General features: G+C 41.6%; 1 protein-coding gene across 7 annotated transcripts in view; it reads right to left on the bottom strand.

Moving 5' to 3' along the window:
- Positions 1–20,428, bottom strand: part of LRMDA (leucine rich melanocyte differentiation associated) — a 576,509-nt gene that overhangs the window by 153,216 nt on the left and 402,865 nt on the right. For 2 of the 7 annotated variants that reach the window (XR_007460916.1, XM_049646255.1), the window contains exon 3: positions 18,283–18,345. The exons of the other annotated variants lie outside the window; for them this stretch is intronic. Coding sequence is in view for 1 of the 2 variants with exons in the window: in XM_049646255.1 (XP_049502212.1) it covers positions 18,324–18,345 (22 nt within the window). In the remaining variant the exon portion in view is untranslated. The remainder of the gene's footprint in view (positions 1–18,282; positions 18,346–20,428) is intronic. 7 annotated transcript variants of the gene reach the window in all.

Below are 20,428 nucleotides of genomic sequence, written 5' to 3'. Positions count from 1 at the left end.
CCACAGAAATTTGTAAAATGTCAGCGTGAAAATTTTAATTGAGTTATTAGCAATATCTCTTCTTTGAATGACCTTTTAGTACTCCTTATAACATATCACCTCCTTTTACTACCTTCTGGCTGACAGTTTCTAATATATTCCTTCTTCCTAGATGATATCATCTGTCCTTGGGTGGAATTAACTAAAGCACTCTACATTCAGAGGCTGACATTAATCCATAGCCCCAGATTTGTAACAGCTGCTGGTATAAACACTATTTCCATACATAGGGTTTTAACAATGACTAGAAGAAATGCATAGTATTCGCTGGACACTGGTGACATGCAAACAAACGAATCAGGGTGACAAACACCAATGATTTCTTTTTAATTTTTAATCGGCTGAAACAGTATACGTGCTGCACAAATCTAAAGGAACACTGCTAGCTTCATGGAGATACTGTATTTCTCTTAAGAACCACACGTGTAGAAGCAGCTAATCAAAAGAGGACATTATAAGGATGAATGGCAAACAAGTTGTTGGTTGAAGTAACTTTCTGATACTCAATAAAGAAAATACAGAAAATACAGTCCCATATTCTTCATAACCAAGACATTTTGCATCATTCCAAGAAATGGAAAAAGTAAATCAACATGACATGTGGATACAAAAAGGTACATTCAGAGTTGAGAATCACCAAACAGGGAAAAGATAAATAAAGCCCGTCCCCCCCAAAATTCCTAAGTCCAGTGGTTTCTCTTAACAACCTCCAGGCACCCAAACCACATGCCCTTATGTGAAAATGACCAACAAAAGGGCAGGAGGCCCGGATGTCCTCCAACTCCTCTGAATCTGCTCCTACAGACTTTATATTCCACTGGAAACAGGCACGTATATATCAGTGCAGCCACAAGTAGTGACATCTATAGGGACTTCACTGGCATTTTCCATCAGCTCAACCATGTTATTTAGAATCCGAGGTGGTAATGACCAGGTGAATGCCAGACTGCTGATGCAGGTCCCAGAGCTCGAGGTGGCTGATAATTAAAGTGTTGTTACCCTTACTGCGTGGTGGGAACACAGTGGTGGGAAGAGAAAATTTCCAAGGGTAAAAGAATCTGCAAGCGGACCTAGGGGAAGCAAGATTCTACAGAAGCCAAGTTGGAGTTCAGGAGTTCTGTCCCAGTGCCTCACACTACACTCTGTGCTCACAGACCTTCATGAGAAAATGCCAACCCTGTCTTCACACCACCGGACACCTTGCATGACTCAAGTCACAAGATGGCCACTACCACCATAGTAGGATATTGTGAAGGGTGGCCATAATGTGACATTTCAGTGGGGAGGGGATTGAGCATTCACCTGATGATACGAAGGTCATCACTGTTAGTAGTCACCTGGGGAAACAGGTATGTGTCCGGGTGAGCAGCAAGATCCAATAGAGTCCTAGGTAAGCGTGAGAAAAATACCTCCCTGGTTTGGATTCATAAGGTGCCAAGCATCTAGGAGGGTGCTGCTTCCATGCTGTGAATTACGGAAAGCAAAAACTGCAAGTGAGGGCCCAAGGGGACTGTTAGAAACTTGACAGTGTTCACAGCCCCGAGAGGAGGCTGCTCAAGGCACAATCAGAACTCTGGGCTCTGCAAGCCAGTACTCAACTCCTGGTACTCCCTTGATATCTCTGTGTTATCCCCAAGAATTGGTCCAGTCTGGCTCAGCTGTGCCAGCACACAGTGAGAAAACAACTTATCCCAGGGACCAGTGTGGCTGCATCCAACACGGAAAATCAGGGCAGTTGAATCATCAGCCCCTCTCCTTCAACAGATTTCTGCTAATTGTGGAAGGTTCTGAGTTTTCCTCTGACCAAGTAGTACTTTCTCCCTATTCTACTACCTCCAAGTATTTAAAACTTACCCATTCTATTACTCTCTAAGCCAGTTTGCCTGTTAGACTAATCTAAAACCAGTTAATGGGTCTAATTATTTATTTCTCTAAGTAATATATTTCATTCACTCATTCATCCACTCAACTTACTGCCCATTTCCCATTAACCTAGCACTGCATTGAGTATGAGAGCTATAAATGCAAATAGGATGTGATCCATGTTCTCCAGGAGCTCACAAACTAACCAGGAAACAACCTCATAACAGAAACTTAACTTAAACTTATGCCACCTCTGGTAAGGGAAACATCATGGTTCAGGGGGCTGTTTTGGAGGATGTCTAAATTACAGCAAGAAAGCAGATGCATCCTCTGCCCAGGCATGATGCCAGCCCCCTGCACAAGACTCCATGTTACAGGAAGAGATTCAGGAAGCAGTAACAAGAAAATCAATTTCCCTCAGTGAGGAAAGGGGACTGCAAGCCCAGCAGGTAATGAGTTCCACCAGTCCTGGCCTTGCACGATAGAAGGTGGACCTCATGGCAAAGAATATGAACAAGACAGTCATACAGACATAGGTTCTAGTCTGTCTAGAACCACCCCAGGAAAACTACTCATCCGAGGCAAGCCTCGGGTTTGCTCACAAGTAAGACATGTTAACAACGCATGCCCCTGTCCTTGTTGTAGAGTACATGGTTCTTAAGTGTGGCCAGTGGCACCAAAGTCACCAGGGAACTTATTAGAAATGCAAGTTTTTAGCCTCCACCGCAGACCTGAATGAGAAACACAACTGATTGTGATACTCTTGAAAGTTTGGAAAAGACAGATGTATACATTTAAAGGACGGATGCTTATGGAGTGCTTTGCAAAGTGCCAGACATACAGGAAGGTCACATGTATGGTAGTTGCATCATGATGTCCTGGGAAAGTGATGTAGAAAAGGACATGAGGAGGAGTTCATCCTTGCCAGAGGTCAGAGCCAAAAGGGAACATCAAGTGCCCCAGAACCCCCAGTGATTATCAAAATGCAGATCCCTAGGCCACACTTCAGGCCCATGATTATACACTTGTAAGGGGAAGATCTGGGATCTACAGCCTCTTACATAGGCATCTATAAGGTAAGTACTCTCACCACTTTGGCATGGGGTGCAGGCATGGGGGGTGGCGTTATTACTGCTTCTTATTTTGATTATTCACTTATTTATTGCTTATGGCTGCATCTACCTCAGGATAGTTCCTACAAGAAGCCCCCTCTCAAGACCTTCTTTCTGACACTGTGGTACACAGCTTACTCTTTCTCATCTTCTCCTTTTCTCTCTTCCGCCATATCCCTCCCCCAACCCCCATCCAACTTCTGGCTTCATCACTGCCCCTATCTCCAGCCTTCTTTCCCTTCTGGTGTACTCTTCAAAATCACTCCCTGGGTGATATTTCTAAAATATAATCTAAGTATCTCATTCACACTTAAAAATGAAAACAAACAGAAAGCAACCTTCATTGCCCGCCCCCACCCCTGCCAAGGAAGGCTTTACAGCACAGAATTCCAAGTTCTTAGCCTGCCCCTGCAAGACCTTCCCCGGGCTGAGTCCAGGCTCCACTGCGCCCACTTCTCTTCAGGCATCATGTATCGCCACCAGGGTCCACTTGCTCCTCCCCATTAAGCCTTGCTCTTCCCCAGAAAGAAATGACCCTCTGCCTTTCCTCCAGAGGCTGAACCTCTTGTCCTTCCCCGAACTCCTCCATTACTAATTTGACTATGAAAGTGTCTACTGTTTTCTTTGCTAAACCAACAGCTCCAAAAAGGTAAAGATTCATTTATTTATAGACTACACCTTGAAAAATTCCACCAAAATAATCATGGAAGAGTTTGGAGAGGCAGTAGTGGCCTCCTCACTGCCCTCCTCTTAACCAACAGGCTGGGGTAACCACCACTCTCCCAACCCTCTCTAAAACACATAAGGATGTTAAGTGAATCTGGATACAACATGCACGTCACCATTGTCCAAGGTGACTGGGGTGGTAGATGGTTGATACTGGCACAGCAAAGCTTCTAGGTACATGTGGAACTGATGTTGAATAAATGCTCAGAATTATACTCCCTGCCTACCTCCATATGCACACACAGGTATGGCACATGGCAGCCTTGGGCTCACGGAACTGAACTGGTAGAAAAAATTGAAGCCAAAATGTGAATGAAGTAGTTGTGTCTGCCCACTCACCACACTGAGTGGAGCAGAATGAACCTTCCATCATTTACCTTCTGTCATTACTACCTATATTTTACAAACCTCAGTTCACCAGGTGATTTTGATCATCTGACACTACTATTAAAAGTTTTGCCGGGGCACCTGGGTGGCTCAGTCAGTTGAGTGTCTGACTTTGGTCCAAGTCATGATCTCACAATTCATGGGTTCGAGCCCCGCATCAGGCTCTCCAGCTTGGAGCCTGGAGCCTGCTTCAGATTCTGTATCTCCCTCTCCCTCTGACCCTCCCCAACTCGCACTCTGTCCCTCTCTCACAAAAATAAAAATAAACATTAAAAAATTAAAAAAGTTTTGTCAACATTGTACGTCACAGTATTGAGGAAAAAAGCATTCAATTCTGGTAACAAAATACCTAGGTCTGTTTGACATTTAACTCCACCTTTTATTAGCAGTGTGACCTTAGACAAATTGCTCAAACTTCTGGGCCTCAGTTACCTCAGCTGTAGAGTGGAGTCACTACTCCATGTTGGACCAAAATGACAGTTGCTTTGAGGATCATCTGACATAATAGAGAGGAGCATGCTTTGTCAATATAATTCATTTTTCCCTGACCAGTCTGCCCCATTTAAAAAACTTATCCCACATAGTGATGCAGGTGTCTAGATACCGTTTCCTCTTTTCTGACAGTGTTTGTAATGGAACTACATCAAACTGCTCTTCAGTTTTTCTGTCTTTCAGAGTCTAGGCCTGTGAGATCACTTCCATCCTTCTGGAATAGTTTTTCGAATGTGTAACATGCGATTGTCTCCTGTAATGCTTCTTGGCTATAAATGAACTTCAACTCCTTCTTTCCTCCTTCCTTTACTCAGTTATTTCATTCTTACTGATCAGTTCAATTTATCCACATTTTTCTCTTCATGCAAACACCTTTTAGTCTTAAGGAGGCTTATTGGGTGTAAGAGGATACAGCGAGCATGGGGATGAGAGAGAGGTCCAGTGAGGGCATATATGGGTCTCTACAATACTTCCATAAATGCTGCCAACTGGAAGGCAGAGAAACAACAAAGGGTTGCTTTGTTCTAAACACAAACATGCCGCTTGGTCATTCTGCCCCTTCCTTAGACCTACTGCCTCCCATCCACACACTAGATCTGGTGCTACAGGAGGACAGGAAAGTCGTGGTTAGTCACAATTTTGCCACAATTTTCTCCTCGCTGCTACTCCCTGCTTTTGACATAAGCTGGAAGACTGCCAGGGCTCAGAGAGAAAAACTCACCAAAATGATCATAAAGCCATTTAGGAAGATATGAGCATGATCAACACACTAAATAATAATTACTCACATTTGTATTCCCTGCCAATCTTCATATACAGCGTATAAATGTAACCTGCTCCAAGTGAATCACCTGGTTCTAAATGCCAGAGAGTCACAGTCCTAGGATTCTGACAAAGTAACCTACACATCTCATGCCACGGGCTTATAACAAAGACAATGCTGTGAATTGAAACCCCAGGAACAAAGCCAGTTGGAATTTTTAAACATTTACTCCAAACTTTTCATTATGGGTTATATTCTTCTCAAATATTTCATCATGACTTTTTCCTCTCTCTCTGGTTTAAATCTCAATCACTAAAAGGAATGATTCGACAGCAATAATGTAGAAACAAAAGGGGAGATTAAATACAAATTAAGCTTTCATTTGTACTGTTTTTCCAGACTGAATTAAAGTGATTGAGCTAACTTTGGTGTAAAGTAAATTTTACAGCTGTTGGAAATGATAGAATGTAAATTGGATTATACTATTTAAATATTTTACAAATAATTGAAATGGCATTCTTATAAGTTATGTTCAAATATTCACGTTCAAACACAGTAGATCATGCTGACTGGCTCCAGATATATATCTTTCCTTCTGCTTGATATTTCTTCCATTACCAAAATGAAACTCAAAAAAATTCACAGAGATAGGTCAGAGGGTACCCATTAAGATCGTGGGAATGAAAAGCCATGATGGTATAATTTAAGCTATTCAAATTAATTCATTCCAACAGATATTTATTGATCACAGAGTGCAGAGCAAGCTAATGGATACAAGGGAGAAGTAAAACCAGTCTTGCCCTGAAAGTGCTTACCATCTCCTACAAGGAAGGAACATAAACCAAATCAAATTATGCTACTTAAAGCAAAATAACACAAATGCATAACATACAGGAAGGCAGGGGGGAGGCTTAACAGGGTGGGTTTGGAAAGACTTTATGAGAAAGATATTTAAGCTAGGTTTTGAAGGATAGATAGACTTTCCGCTAGATAAACAGTGTAAGAAGCATGTATGAAAAGCAAAAGAGGCATAAGTAGCCTCAATTCATGGGAATAAGAAAACATGGGACATGTCTGGAGATTAGAGAACAGAACAAATCAAAACGACCTAGGATGCCAAAAAAGTAGTGAGTCATTCACCAACATTCATTGATTATCCATGTTCCCATAAGCTCTGTGGGGAAATATAAAGAAAAATAAAGATCACTTCCCTCAAGGAATTTGCATTTTAGTGGATAAGACTTGTAAATAAATACCAAGTAGAAAGCAAAAAGGACCATACAGCGGTATAGATGCAGTGTTTTATAATTTTAGTGGACGGAAAGGTCACTGAGAAGCAATGAGGAGGAGAAGAACCTTGAAGGATCAACAAATGAGTATAAACACATTCATTCACTCACTCACTAAAAATATACATTTATATTTACTTTCCAACTATCTTGGATATTGAGCAAAATAATGGAAACAAAGATGAATAAGACACAGTCTCTGCCTTAAGGAACTCAGTCTGACTGCAGCAAAGGAAAAGGGTGAATAAGAGAATACTGGAAAGATAGGCTACTATCACAACTGGAGAGCTGAGGATTTCAGAGCACCAACAGTCTTATGTTGTGAAGGCTTGCGAAACCACTGAAGATGTCTGGCGGCAGCTTTTAGAAAAATGATCTTAGTTTGAATCCCTCTCAAAGCAGAACCTGATGAGCACATGGATGCAGGGGGTTTATTTGGGAGATGATCCCAGAGGGATCAGGGGAAGAGGAAAATCCAATGCTGGGGTACATTATCAAGGTCACTGCTCTTGGCAACAGGGCATGACCGAGCCTCCTCCAGTATGCGTAAAAAGCACATAGCAGCCCTCCCAGAATGGTCTGTGTGAAGGACAAGAGGCTGGGCACTTACTATCAGCTTTAGTTCCCCAGTGATTGAGGGCTGCCCCTGTGGGGGCCACTTGCTTCCTTGCATGTCCAAGCTGAGCTTAGCTTAGGCACAGAAGCTCATGGCTCCAGGGAAGGTCCTTAGGCGAAAAATGGAAAGACTCACATATTAACATAAGGTGAGAGACACAGTCAACAAGAGTCTGAGCTCACGTGGAACTGTGCACTATGGCCGTGACTGAAACCACAGTGGCTTGAGGAGTTGGGATGGGGGCCCCAAAAGTGTCTGCTAGAATCAAGCAGCAGCCTGCATGCAGGGGAGGATAGAAGGGAAAGTGCCAGGAGAAACAGTCATTGTCTAGCCTAGAAAAGAGAAAGATGATAGGGAACTGAATAAAGGAGGCGAGACTGGTGAGAAGGGATGGATACTGAAATCATCATCAAGGATTAAGCAACTGATGAACTGTGTGTAGCTAAGGAGATACATCATAGATAACTGAGGCTCTAAATACCCATGATGGCACCATGGAAAGGAGGTAAGTGAACGAGAGAACAGCTAAGAGAAGACGATGCCTAGGAGGAACACAGAAATACATGACTAGAGTTTTGGAGAGAGCGAACTGGAAATTGTCAGCAGAGAGATAATAGCTATAGTCACAGTTTTTCTAAAAAGACTATACGTAGGAAAGAGGAAAACAAACAAAGCTTAGAAACTAAAGAAACCTGTACATTTAATGAATGGAAAGGGAAAACAGACAATGAGACAGAAAAGCAGAGGTCACAGCATCAACATAAACAGAAAACAGAATTTCAGGAATGAGAAACTGGTCAATAGGGTGAAAGAGGATGAAATTATAAAGAGCTAGAGCTGCCCACTGAACATCGTGACTGAGAAGTCACTGGAGGGCTTCAAAGGACACAGTACAGCAGAGAGGCAGGCTAACTCCAGGACCTGTTTGATAAAAGTTTAAGGAATAAGGGAGAGAGTCAGTTCTTTTCAATGGTGGCGGGGGCAGGGGGGTGTTCTCCACCTGAATCACATGATGTGCTTTCTGTGACTATTTTCTCAATTCTCCCAAAGGCGGTACCTAACTAGCACCCTTCTAAATGCACAGAAGTGACTATCAGTGCCTTAGGACAGGGATCAGCAAGCTTTTACCATGAAGAGCCACGTGGTTCTTGCAACTACTCAACTCTGCTACCGTAGCACCAAAGCAGCCATCAACAATACCAAAATGAATGGCACAGCTGTGTGCCAACAAAGTTTTATTTATGGACACTTAAATTTGATTTCATGTATTTTTCATGTGTTAAGAATTATTCTTTTTAAAGTGTTTTCAACCTAAAAAGAAATAATAAAATAAAATGCTTTCCACCTTTAAAAAAATGAAAAACCATTCTTGGTCCATGAGCCCTACAAAAACCAATGCTGGGGCCAGATATTGCTTTTAGGTGATAGTGTGCCCCTACCTTAGGACCTTAGAGCTTAGTTATCACCTTAGTTATAACCTGCAGGTGACAGACGCTATTAGATGCTTCAAATAAATGAAGAAGAGAGAAGACAACAGCATGAGAGAGAATTAGGATCAAAAATTTGTTTTTGTGCTTATTTTTAAGAGTCAAGATGGGGCGCCCAGGTGGCTCAAGTCCATTGAGTGTCCTTCATTTCGGCTCAGGTTATGATCTCACGGTTCGTGGGATCGAGCCACGCTCTGTGGCTCTGTGTTATCAGCACAGAATCCCTTGGATTCTCTCTTTCCCTTTGCCCCCCCCCCCCCATCTCTTTCTCTCTCTCTCTCAACTTAAAAAAAAGAGTAGGGACAATACATGCATCATGACAGGCGAATAGGAAACTATCTCTGGAGAGGAAAAATTGAAGCTAAATGGAAAATGGGGAAAACTGGCAGATCCCCATCCTAGATGAGGGAGAAGGGCACAGGATGAGGGGGTGAGCTGGGCAAAGGAGAGGCAGACAGCTTCCTCTGAGAGGGAAGGTGAGGCAGGAAAGGCAGGCTGGAACCAGATTACTGAGAACCTAAAATGCCAACCCAAAGAGTTCACACTTCATTAGGTGAGCAATGAGGAGCTACTGAAGGTGTTTAGGCCAAGGAGTACAGCCCAGGAATCAGTAATACACTGGGTCTCCCCACCACAGACTGAATAAATAAGCCAACACTCTATACATATTTACATAATGGAGGTATGAGCAGAATAGAAGCTGAAAATATGTGATAACAGACTCTCATGCTCAAAAACCTGCTCCACCAATGCATTCTGGGAAGGGAGGATAAGACAAGCTGATATACTTAAAAACAGCCAGTTTGATATATCCATATATAAACATGTTTTTCCTCAAGAATTTGAATATGGGATATAGCAAGAGCCCATGACCTGGGCTTATAGAAGCTTGGGGTTCAAAGCTGGGGGGGGGGTGGAATTGGTGGGGAGTATAGTAACCAGGGCTACATTTCACTCCCATTGTCACTATTAACCATCTGCATGATACTAGAACAGGAAAATGAACGTCTGTGGGCCTCAGCTTCCTCAGGGTCAAATGGGAATTCGAATATTGTTTCATGTACTTCAAAGGTTTATAACAACGATCAAAAACACCTAGTGGACATTAAAATGCTTTAAATATATAACAGCCTACACAGATGGAATACTGTAGCTGGAGAAAAGTTGTGTGATGTCAACTGTCAGAGTCACTTCTCTAGACAGTCCCCTTATCACATATCTGAGTCTTTCTCCCACTGGGCAGTAGTAAATCACTTCAATGAAACTCAAAAAACATCCTGCTTAACTGACCTGCAACTTCCATCTTTTGATGGTATCTTCTTTTCTTAACAGATTTTGGAGAACAGGATACCTTTCCAGGGCTGTGGTTCTGGGGGTAGACTCAAGTCATTTACACAGGACAATATTGTGTGGGTTGAAGAGCCAAGGGGGGACTTCCTGGATAACGTGGCACTTCGGGTGGGCCTTGAAGGCTAGCGGCGATTGGATCCACAGAGAGGAGGCAAGGCTTTCTGAGCAGTGGCACAGGTCAGAGGGCACACGATTGTTTCATTTAGGCCGAGCACCTGGAGGCACTGGGAGCAAAAGCCAAAAAGCCACTAGGCAAGGCTCAGAAATACCCAGCCAACATCAGAGTCCAAGTTAACGAGAAATATTATCTTCCTTGTAGAGTTCAAATTCTGTTTTTGCAGCTGAAATACAGGACATATAATCCTTTAATATGAACAATAATCATAGTTACTGAAAAGAACCGACAGTGGTGAGGCAGTGAGAATAACACCAAAGGCTTACATTCATATTTATTGTTTATTAAAATCTCTCATTTCTCTTAACTCTTTGGTCTATATGATAGTCATGTCAGGTAAGTAAGGCGAGGATAATTTTGCCTGTTGCATTAAAAGGAAAAAAAGAAAACCAGGGCCTAGAGAGGTTAAGTGACCAACGTGAGGTTACACGGCTAGTAACTGATAAGGGAGGACTGCTGTGGGAAACTGGGTTGCCTGCTTCAGAGCCCTGTCATGTTTTTTTATCCATACCTATTACAAATTTTCCCTGTTATCCAAAAGTATAGCATTCCTATGAACACTTTCATAAACGAAAATGGTACAGCACAATTACTATTAACTTATATGGAAAGATTTCCCAGACCCGAGAAACAACCACTCAGGTTTTCCTGGTACCTTCTGACACTTCTTGCTAATGGATGCACATGATAAATCCAAATAAAGGAGAGACGCTTACAACACAGCTCAAAGCTAGGGAGGCTGCAGGCTGAGATGCTGAGTATAGTCTGGGGCAAGGAGCTTGGCTGTGCCTCTCTTACTGCAAGAGGTATGTGCTGCCTCCACAGGCTCACCGCAGAACTGCTGAATGATGTTTTCACCTTTTGCCTTTCTTCATAAAGGTGAAAATCTTCTTTGGATTTCTTTCCATTAGCAGAAACTGATGCTAACAAAGGTCTTGTGTAAAAGCGAAGTGGTATATAATGCAAGGTTTGGAAAAGCAGGGGATACGTGGTAATCACTTGGTTCAATACGGCCATGGGTTTAATCTTCAGATTGGCAATGTCCTCCTGCCAAAAGGAACAGCCACCAACTTTGTGCACTGGCAAAGGGAACGTAGGATGACAGACCAAAATCTTAAGTCAGAGGGGGACAAACCATGGTCCAGGGCCAACTCCTGCCCACTACCTGTTTTTGTACAGCTTGGTTTTTATATTTTTAAATGCTGGCAGGGGGAGGGGGGGGGTGAGGGAAGCTAAATAATAATGACATGGGAAATTACACGAGATTCAACTTTCAGGGTCCACAATGACACTGAACAGAGACAAAGCCACTCATTTATGAACAGACTTGTCGGTTTCTGTGTTGAGTAGTTACAACAGAGACTGTAAGGCCTGCAAAGCAAAACATATTTACTATGGCTGTATGGATCTTTCCAGAAGAAGTTTGCCGACTGCTGTTCTGTCATAGGTCTGAAGCTACAGTAAGGATAAAATAAGGAGGATTGCAGGAGACAATAGAACCAAAAGTTCCAAGTTCCCAGTTATTACACGTCTCACTTGTGAAAACAGGGTTTTGAGGGGGAAATTCTCTAACTGCTGGTACCTCCCCACTGGGTGTTGTTGGGGTTCATGTGACAGTTTCATGACTAAAGCTGCTTCTGACAGTCCCTTTAATTTCTCTTACCCATCCCCCTCCACGTTCACATGGATAGAGCCTTGTTGCTACTTGCAATGAAGATGCTCTGGTGTCAGCTCTAAAATCAGTATCTCACTTCCTCAGACAAGTGGATATTTATTGACAGGGTGTGGGATGGAGAAAGAAAGGAGAGAGACTGCCTGTCCAGAAGGCAGTAACCTTGGAGGAGATGCAATGTCGCCAGCCCTAAACCATCATTCTCACAGATGTACAGCATATTATTTAAAGGGAAACAAATATCAGCCACTGAATGTCACGGCAAGGACACATCTCCTGCCTCTTAACTAAACTTATCAGAGCTGCAGTTTAATATGGTTCCTTTTTCATCCTCCCCTCAAATTCATCTTCCAGGGCAGCTCTTGACACCACCAGCAAACAGTCAAGACGAAGATTTAGTGACGTTTGCTTCAAACAGATCTAGATTTATTGACATGTGGGGCTGGCTTTCTTTCTCGGGAGCTGCAGTACACAGGATTAATTTTAACTGTTCCCGAATGTTCAGCGCTGCTTTGCAAATACCCAAATGTCTGACTGCTCTCTCGTTTCGTGGGGGAGGTCAGTTTTTACCAGGAGCAGGACTCTCATTGGTGGCCTGAGCTTTCTCTAATCACACTGACCATTGTCTTTTTTTAATAAGAGGGAGGAACCTCAGCAAACTTCCTGCCAGAACCCCTTCCCTGTCCACATCCTTTAAGCTACCTTTGTCTCTCTCTGAAATCTGTAAAGAATCTGCCAAACCAGCAAGCAAACTCAGTTGCTACAAAACCTTTGCATCTTGTTGTTTTAACTCTCCCTATTTACCTACTGAGACTTCGGGCCTGAAGCAGGAGGCAGGCTGCTGCAAGCCAGTCCCCCTTACAAGCTGGCTGTGTGTTTTCTGAGCCTCGGGCCACAACGTCAAGCTTTGCCCACATGCCACAAACCCACTCTGTGAGCTCACTTTCTGTGCCACAGTGCTGTGCTGCATAGGGCAGAGGCAGCTAGCTCTGCCAGAGATGCCCACTGGCTGCAGGAAAGCCCGGGGTCTGTCTCCAGACTTTGCCCGCTGGCCTTTTCCTGCCCAGGCCACATTCGCACCAGGACGCAGCAGAAACACAAGAATGAGTGCCGTGTGGGCGCTTGCAAGCACAGTGAAGAGGGGCAAAAGCTGAAGAGGAGAAGAGAAGAAATAAAATCTCCGTCAATCCTCTCCTAACATGAGACTGAAGAACAAATTTGCCGAGCTCTGTTAAAAGATTAACTGCTAAATGAAAAGGAGCTACTAAATGTAAATTTAAAAGTCCAAAAACACCCAAGAGGCATAACTATAATTATTGCTGAGGGAAGCTCTTTAAGACTAAAAATACATTTCCATTAACAATCAAAATTAGTTTTCATTGCTTTTTTTTTCCTGAGCTTTCAGTGAATAACCTTTGATGGTAGTACATGATAATGATTCATTAGAAAAAGTGGATTTGTATTTCAGAAGTATGCACCAAAAAAAAAAAAAATTAGCCAAGAGATTGTTCCCCCATATAAGTCAAGTGGCAGAAGAAGGGAACATTTTTAGAATGAATAATGGCTCTCTATAAAAGCTAATCCAGACAGCAGGTACCCACTTTGACTATCCTTGGCTAACAGAGCTGACAAACACATTTCACCCAAACCTTCAATGACTTAGAAGTGGTGGTGTGGTAGAACATCTTTTCTTCAAGCCCTGGTATGAAGGGATGGGCAAAAGACATCACATTGCCTCAAAATTACCACAGCATTAAAACATTGTTAAAGGAGCATCTAAAACGATGTGTAATGAACAGGTAATTCATAATTATTTTTTCTACATTTTTATTGAGATCTATTTGCAGAGTGAAATGCATAGACCTCAAATGTACAATTCAATCCGTTTTGACAAAATGTATGCACCTAAGTTTAACTACCTGAATCATGACCTAGGACGTTTCTAATTTCCACATCTCTCCAAATTATCTCAGGCTCTCCAAGAAACAACTACTTCTCTGATTTTATCACCCCAGATTAGTTCTACAATGTCATGTAAATGAAATCAGAGAGTAAATACTTATTTGTGCGTGACTTATTTTGCTCAGCTTAATATTTTTGAGATTTAATTTTGATTAATTTTTTTTCTTAAAACTTAGCTAACAACATATCAGAGGCCAAGTGATTGGGGCGATAATTTGACAAGCAAAACCATTTTCAGAAAGAGGTAAAAGGGGAAAAAAAACACCCAGGTTTTCCTAGAGGTGTGTTAAGCCAAGGGACAAACTGGAGATTTTTCTTTAAATGTTGTAAATCATCCTGAAAGGCCCTGGAAATCCTGCGATAATCTCTAATTCACTCACCTATCCCAGGGAGGTGTGATGTAATGGTGAAGTGTACATAACTCATAACTCTAAACCTAATTATGATGAGTGGCCTCGAAATCTGATTAAAAACCATTAGGTCTAAAAAGCCTCAAAACAAAAATGAATATATAGAAAGGATAAACTGCTCTGCTAGATGGATTATTTTTTGAAACTCAGAAGCAAGATGATAAAAGTAAATTATTTCCAAGAATCACTGCCAAATTGGCAGGTATAAAATGTAAATGCTGAGTTGCTGGTTAGCAGGGCAGCGTGCATGGCCTACATGAAACGGTGGGGACAGATACACAACCTTGTACCCAACAAATAAATAATAAAGAAATGACACGGACAAGACTAATGTTTTTTCTAAGGATATGGCCCAATTGTAGCACAGGACTTGAATAAGGGGTAAAACTCATTGGAACCAAGGTCCCAGGGGGCCTGCGGTCCTCTAGGACCCCAGCTCTCAGCAGGAGGTGGGACTCCCACCCAGAGCATCAGGAGGTCAGAGGTGAGTCTTCACCATGTCTTCCATGTTCAGAAAGCACATCCTGCTTCTGTCAGAGCCTTTTCACATCTGTTACAGCATCTCATCTCTGTAAACCTTTGTGAGGTTGCATTACCAGTACTCCCCCCTAAAGTATACATTAGCACTCCAGAGTATCTGAAGTTATGTGACTAACATCACTTCATCAGATTCTCAATATAACTCTATAAAGCAGGTAGGGACTTTGCCCCTCTTCATAAATTAAGTCTTTTGCCCACATAATAAGGCTAGTCAGTGGCATACTTGGGGCTATAGAATGTCTTTGACTTTAATCCAGTGACCACATCAGTATAATATCATCATGCTCTCGACCGGTATATAAACCCAAATGACAGATGAGAAGGGTGAGGCAAAGTGGCAAAGCAAAAAGAATCCTTCAACACTAGCTTACAGCCGAGATGAAAACACCTTTTAAGATAACATATGGGAAAAAATAGACTTTTCAGCACCAACTTTTAGACCTCGAGGCATCCTTCTCTTTCCTGGCTTGGGCACACCTTCTAAGTGTCCTTGCCCTGCTAGACCAAAATGGAAGTCAGAGCTCCCACCTGAGAGTCACCTGGCCTTCCCAGTATACTACCCCACCACCTACTCTTTGGAGTTCCAGTGATTAGCATTAAATAAGCAAATTCTCTATCTAAAGTTCATTCTAAGCGTTTTGCCAATGTTAGTCTTTTAATTCTCACAACAATCTTAGAGCAAAGTACTAATATCATTCTCATTTTACAGGTGCCAAAATGGAAGCACAGAGAGGTAAATACTTTGAACGAGGCCACATAGTAGTAAGAAGCACAGCTGAGATCTGAACCCCAGCAGTCTGGCTCCAAAAGCCACACTCTTCACCAAAGAACTGTAAGGAAAATACCAGTCCATGCAACACTGGATCATTCCCAACTTCTCCACTCCAAAGGGTATGGGTGACAAGAGTGCTGCTAAAATATAGATACAGTATATATTTTTTATTTCTGAGAGTGGGCTTATATTTATATGTGCAAACAGATTAAATAAATCATGATTACAACAGTAAACATGTAAATTCTGATCAATAACTACTTGCCTTCCCCTCCCCCCAACGCTAACAGCTGCAATAAAGCTTTAACTGTAAAGCGATGCACAACCAGCCATAAAAGTATGTAAAATAAATGAGGATAACATAATGAGGGAATCCAACATTCATCTCATAAATATAACATAACGACCACAACTAAAATGTCAGAGAATCTAATAAATCAATATGGTAGGACAGAGCTATCTTTATGTTCAGAATACATAAAAAATATATTTACATGCAGGGTGTTTTCCTTTTTTTTTTTTTTATAAGCCAGGACCAAACAAAAAGAATTATAAGAAATTTAACTCTTCGTTTACCCAGATGTTCTGGTTTGACAGTATTTTCAACACTCCATTGGGTTGTCCCACATGAGTGCATGGTAAGAAATGGGCCCTACTGTAAATTTGGACAGAAGGTCTTAGATACCACACTTGTGTGCAAATGGCACTGGAAGGGAAGCAGGGAGGAAAACATCCTGAGGGTACTTTGAAAGGATCAATTACAGGCCCTGGTTTATAATACTTCTGATCATGATGATTTCTGGAACTTCCAGCTCATTTTATTAGCGCCAACAAACCCTGGGAGGTTTAGTTATTTCCCTGTTAATGCACTAGCGATTGATGTGGATAAATCCCATAAATACTAATGAGGGTGACACAAGTAAATCTCCTCTGAATTAATGAGAAGAGAGTCTCCTGTACTGACCAACATGCCGCCTAATGACTTGAAATGATGGATTTATAAATTCTTCCAGGTTCCCCCATGGACTCAAGCTGCAGAAATAAATATCCTTACCTAGCCACCTCCTCCCATGGGCCCTGATCTAGGAAACCTGATGGGAAGGGAAAAGGCCTCACTGGGAAAGGGACAATTCCTTCTTCCACCATCTTTTCTGTACAGAACTGGACAGACCCCAAATGCAACATCTCACCTCAAGGGGGAAGGAAATCAAGGAGCTAAATAAGAGTTAAGTGTCTTCTGATAAAATAGGCTGAACCAAAGTCTAAAAACGCCAACTCCTCAGATAAGAAAACCCAGTTAACGCTCATCCATTAAACCAAGCTTAGTGTAGGTGCATGTGTTTCAACACTGCGTTTCACTTATCTATTGCTATACAACAAACATACTAGATTTAAGCAAGTTAATTTGCCCGTAACTCTGTGGGTTAATAAGGGCTCCCCCAGGGTAGTTCTACTGATCTCACTTTAAGTCCTTCATGCGTTCACTGTCAGATGGTGGCAGCAGACGGAATGTCCAAGATGACTTCATTCGCATGTCAGGAATGTGGGCCAATGACTGGGGGCTATGACATCTCTCTCTCTCTCTCTACATGTCTAGCTTGAGCTTCTTTACCTGGCAGGTGGATTCTGTGAGCAAGCATTCCAAGGAGACCAGCCCAACCACTTCATAAGTTTCTGCTTACATTGGCCAAGTTCAGAGCCAGTGTGGATGGGAACTACACAGAGGTGTGAATACTGGGAGGTGTAGTTTATTTGGGGTCACCAAAGTAATAGTTCAACACAACTAGCATTATTTTCCCCCAGAGGGGAAAAATACTGGTGCCATTATAATGACAAGCCCTATTATTGTTTTTTTTATTCATTTTCTAGTCTTCCACTTTAATATTCAATAACCTAGTATTCCAATTATTGCTTAAGTCCTGGCGGTTTGGATTCCATATGAAAGCTGGGCAAAGCATGGCAAGAAAGAGAGAGGCACTCCACAATTTATAGACAAATAAAGATCAAACTCCCATTTTTTAAAACTAAAACTTCACATGGCCACTGGTAACACAAGGGAACATGCCACAAGCCCCACTCTGGTCCTTGATTCCTTAGCACAAGAACTCCATATAGCACTCATTCTGCCTGTTATTCACACTTAAAAGACTGTCTGAACCCTCTTAAAAGACCAACACTATACCTTTTTTCACTCAAGTGGGTAAAGACTTAAGGGCCCCCATAAATCTTGCTCCAACAATTCTCCCCCGAGGATATCCTATTAATATGACCCTCTTTCACTGCAATAACCCCATGGGCTTGGTTAATATTTGCCAATTCCAGTCCACCTGTTGGGATTCATCAGCAATAAATAATTTGTGTGGCATTTTCAATTTTATCAGAGCACATCCCATGTGATGCTCGGAACAGCTCTCTGAGGTAGGTGAGACAAAGATTTATTATCTTCATTGGACCAAAATGAAAACAAAGCCTGTACCCATTAGTATGTAGTGCTAGTTTTTGTAGTGTTGTGTAGTTAGCAAATGTTCCCTTGTACATTGTTTGTATCAAGATTCCATAAAATCATCCTGAGAGGTAGACAATAATATCCTTACTAACTGAGGAGATAGAGAAGTTAAACACTTTACCTTAAATCCCCACAGTAAGTGTCAGGGCACAAGTCATCCACTCAGTCCAACTTCTTCCCCAGCCTGTAAGAGGAAGGGTGAGTGATCTATGGCCAAAGAGCATGTGGGAAAATTAAAATTAGAACTTGTATGACCTGATGGGCATCCCTCTGCCAAAACTCACACTGATTCTTACGCCTCAGTTAAAATCTGTGAGAACTCTCCCAATATTAGTGATAAGATGGGCCACACAACAGTGAGTTTTTTTTAATGTTTATTTACATATTTATTTTGAGACAGAGAAAGCATGCACACATAAACAGGGGAGGAACAGAAAGAGAGAGAGAGAGAGAGAGAGAGAGAGAGAGAGAGAGAATCCTAAGCAGGCCCCATGCTAACAGCACAGCACTCCAATTCACAAACTGTGAGATCATGATATAAACCAAAATCAAGAATCAGACACTTAACTTACTGAGCCACACAAGTACCCCACAGTGACCTTTGAAAGAATATTTAAGAATACCATAATGATCTAGCTTTCCAAGAACACGGGAACCTAACATAGTCTGCAGGCTTTAGAGAACACATTATGGTTGACAATGAGGTTTCACAAGGTGGCCTCTCAGGCTTGCAAGGTTATTCAAACACTGCTTAGGTTATATACTATTTGTTTTAACATTTCCAATAGCAAAGCAAATAGACAAATAGATCAGTGAATAGAATAGACAGTCTAATTAGAAATTTTGTATGTGATAAAAATAGTGGTTCAAAATGGTTAGCAAATGGCCTAAAAAACAAATGGATTGGGGATATATATCCGTAATTTTTTATCTCAACATGAAAGCATTCACACACAAAGAAGTCCAGTGGATCAAGACCTAAAAAGCAAAATTAAAGCAGAGTTTTAGAAAAAACACAGGAGAAAATGTTTATAGCCTAAGGATGAGACTCCTGGTCAGACCCAAGACACATATAGCATATAAAGAAAAGAGTTGTTAATTTGACGTCGTAATTAAAAACCTGTATGTAATTTTAAAAAGCACCATAAATTTGAAAGACAATAGAATGGAAGAAAATATTTGCAATATATGAGAGACTGAGGCCAAGAATGCCTGAATATATAAAGACTTACTAGAAATCATTAAGTAAAAGTCACACAAGGCAATAGAAAAAAATGGGCAAATGATATACACAGGCAACTCAAAATAGAAAAAAACATAATAAATACATGAAATGATTCTTGAACTTGGCAGGAAAGTGAAACATTTTAAATGGCAGGAGAATATGCCAATAGATTGCAATAATTTTCAAAGTGTGCTAATACCAAATGCTGGCAGGAGAATGGATCAAATGATATTCTTTCCACACATCACTGGTAAGAACGAATATTGATAAAATCATTGTGGAGAACAATTTTACAGCATGCATTACAATTTAAAATATGCATACACCATGAATTAAGCAAGTTCACATCTTAAAATATACCCAAGAGAAACACTTGCACATGGACACAAAAGCCCATAACAAAGACATTTACTGATGTGACAAGGAGGAATTACTAACAACCAACATGTCTATCAAAAAACTAATGGCCAAATAAACTGGGCATATCCATACTATGGAATATTGCACTCAAATTGAAAAGCCCAAGTATTGTACGTCTATAGGTACTGACATGGAAAGTTATCAGAGACATACCACTGAGTGAAAACAGCAAGCAGCTGAACTTACACAGTACCATAAATTCTTTAGTATTTGTATATATAAATCTATGTGTATGAGTATTTAAGTTCACAGAAAGAAGATAAGCAAACATAGCCAACTTCTAATATGGTTGGCTCTAAAAAAGAGCGGAGGTGAGGGTGGGGGCAGCTAAAGTGGACAGAGCCTGAACAGTTAGGAGTATGGAGAGTAGTGTACTTGTGTAATTAAAATTTCATTTTCAATAAATAAAAAGACATGGCAGAACAACCTTCCCCCAGAAAATTCTCCAAAGTGCTCACGGTCTCTTCTGAAATTTATAAAAAAGAAAGGAAAAGAAAGGAAAAGAAGGGAGAAGGGAGAGGAGGGGGGGGAAGAGGGGAGAGGAGAAGGGAGAAGAGGAGAGGGGGAGGGGAAGGAGGAGAGGAGAGGAGAGGAGAGGAGAGGAGAGGAGAGGAGAGGAGAG

This window comes from Panthera uncia, chromosome D2 (assembly GCF_023721935.1).
Source record: "Panthera uncia isolate 11264 chromosome D2, Puncia_PCG_1.0, whole genome shotgun sequence".
NCBI lineage: Eukaryota > Metazoa > Chordata > Mammalia > Carnivora > Felidae > Panthera > Panthera uncia.
Note: the sequence above shows the minus strand (reverse complement) of the source record. Positions and strands in the feature narration are given on the sequence as shown.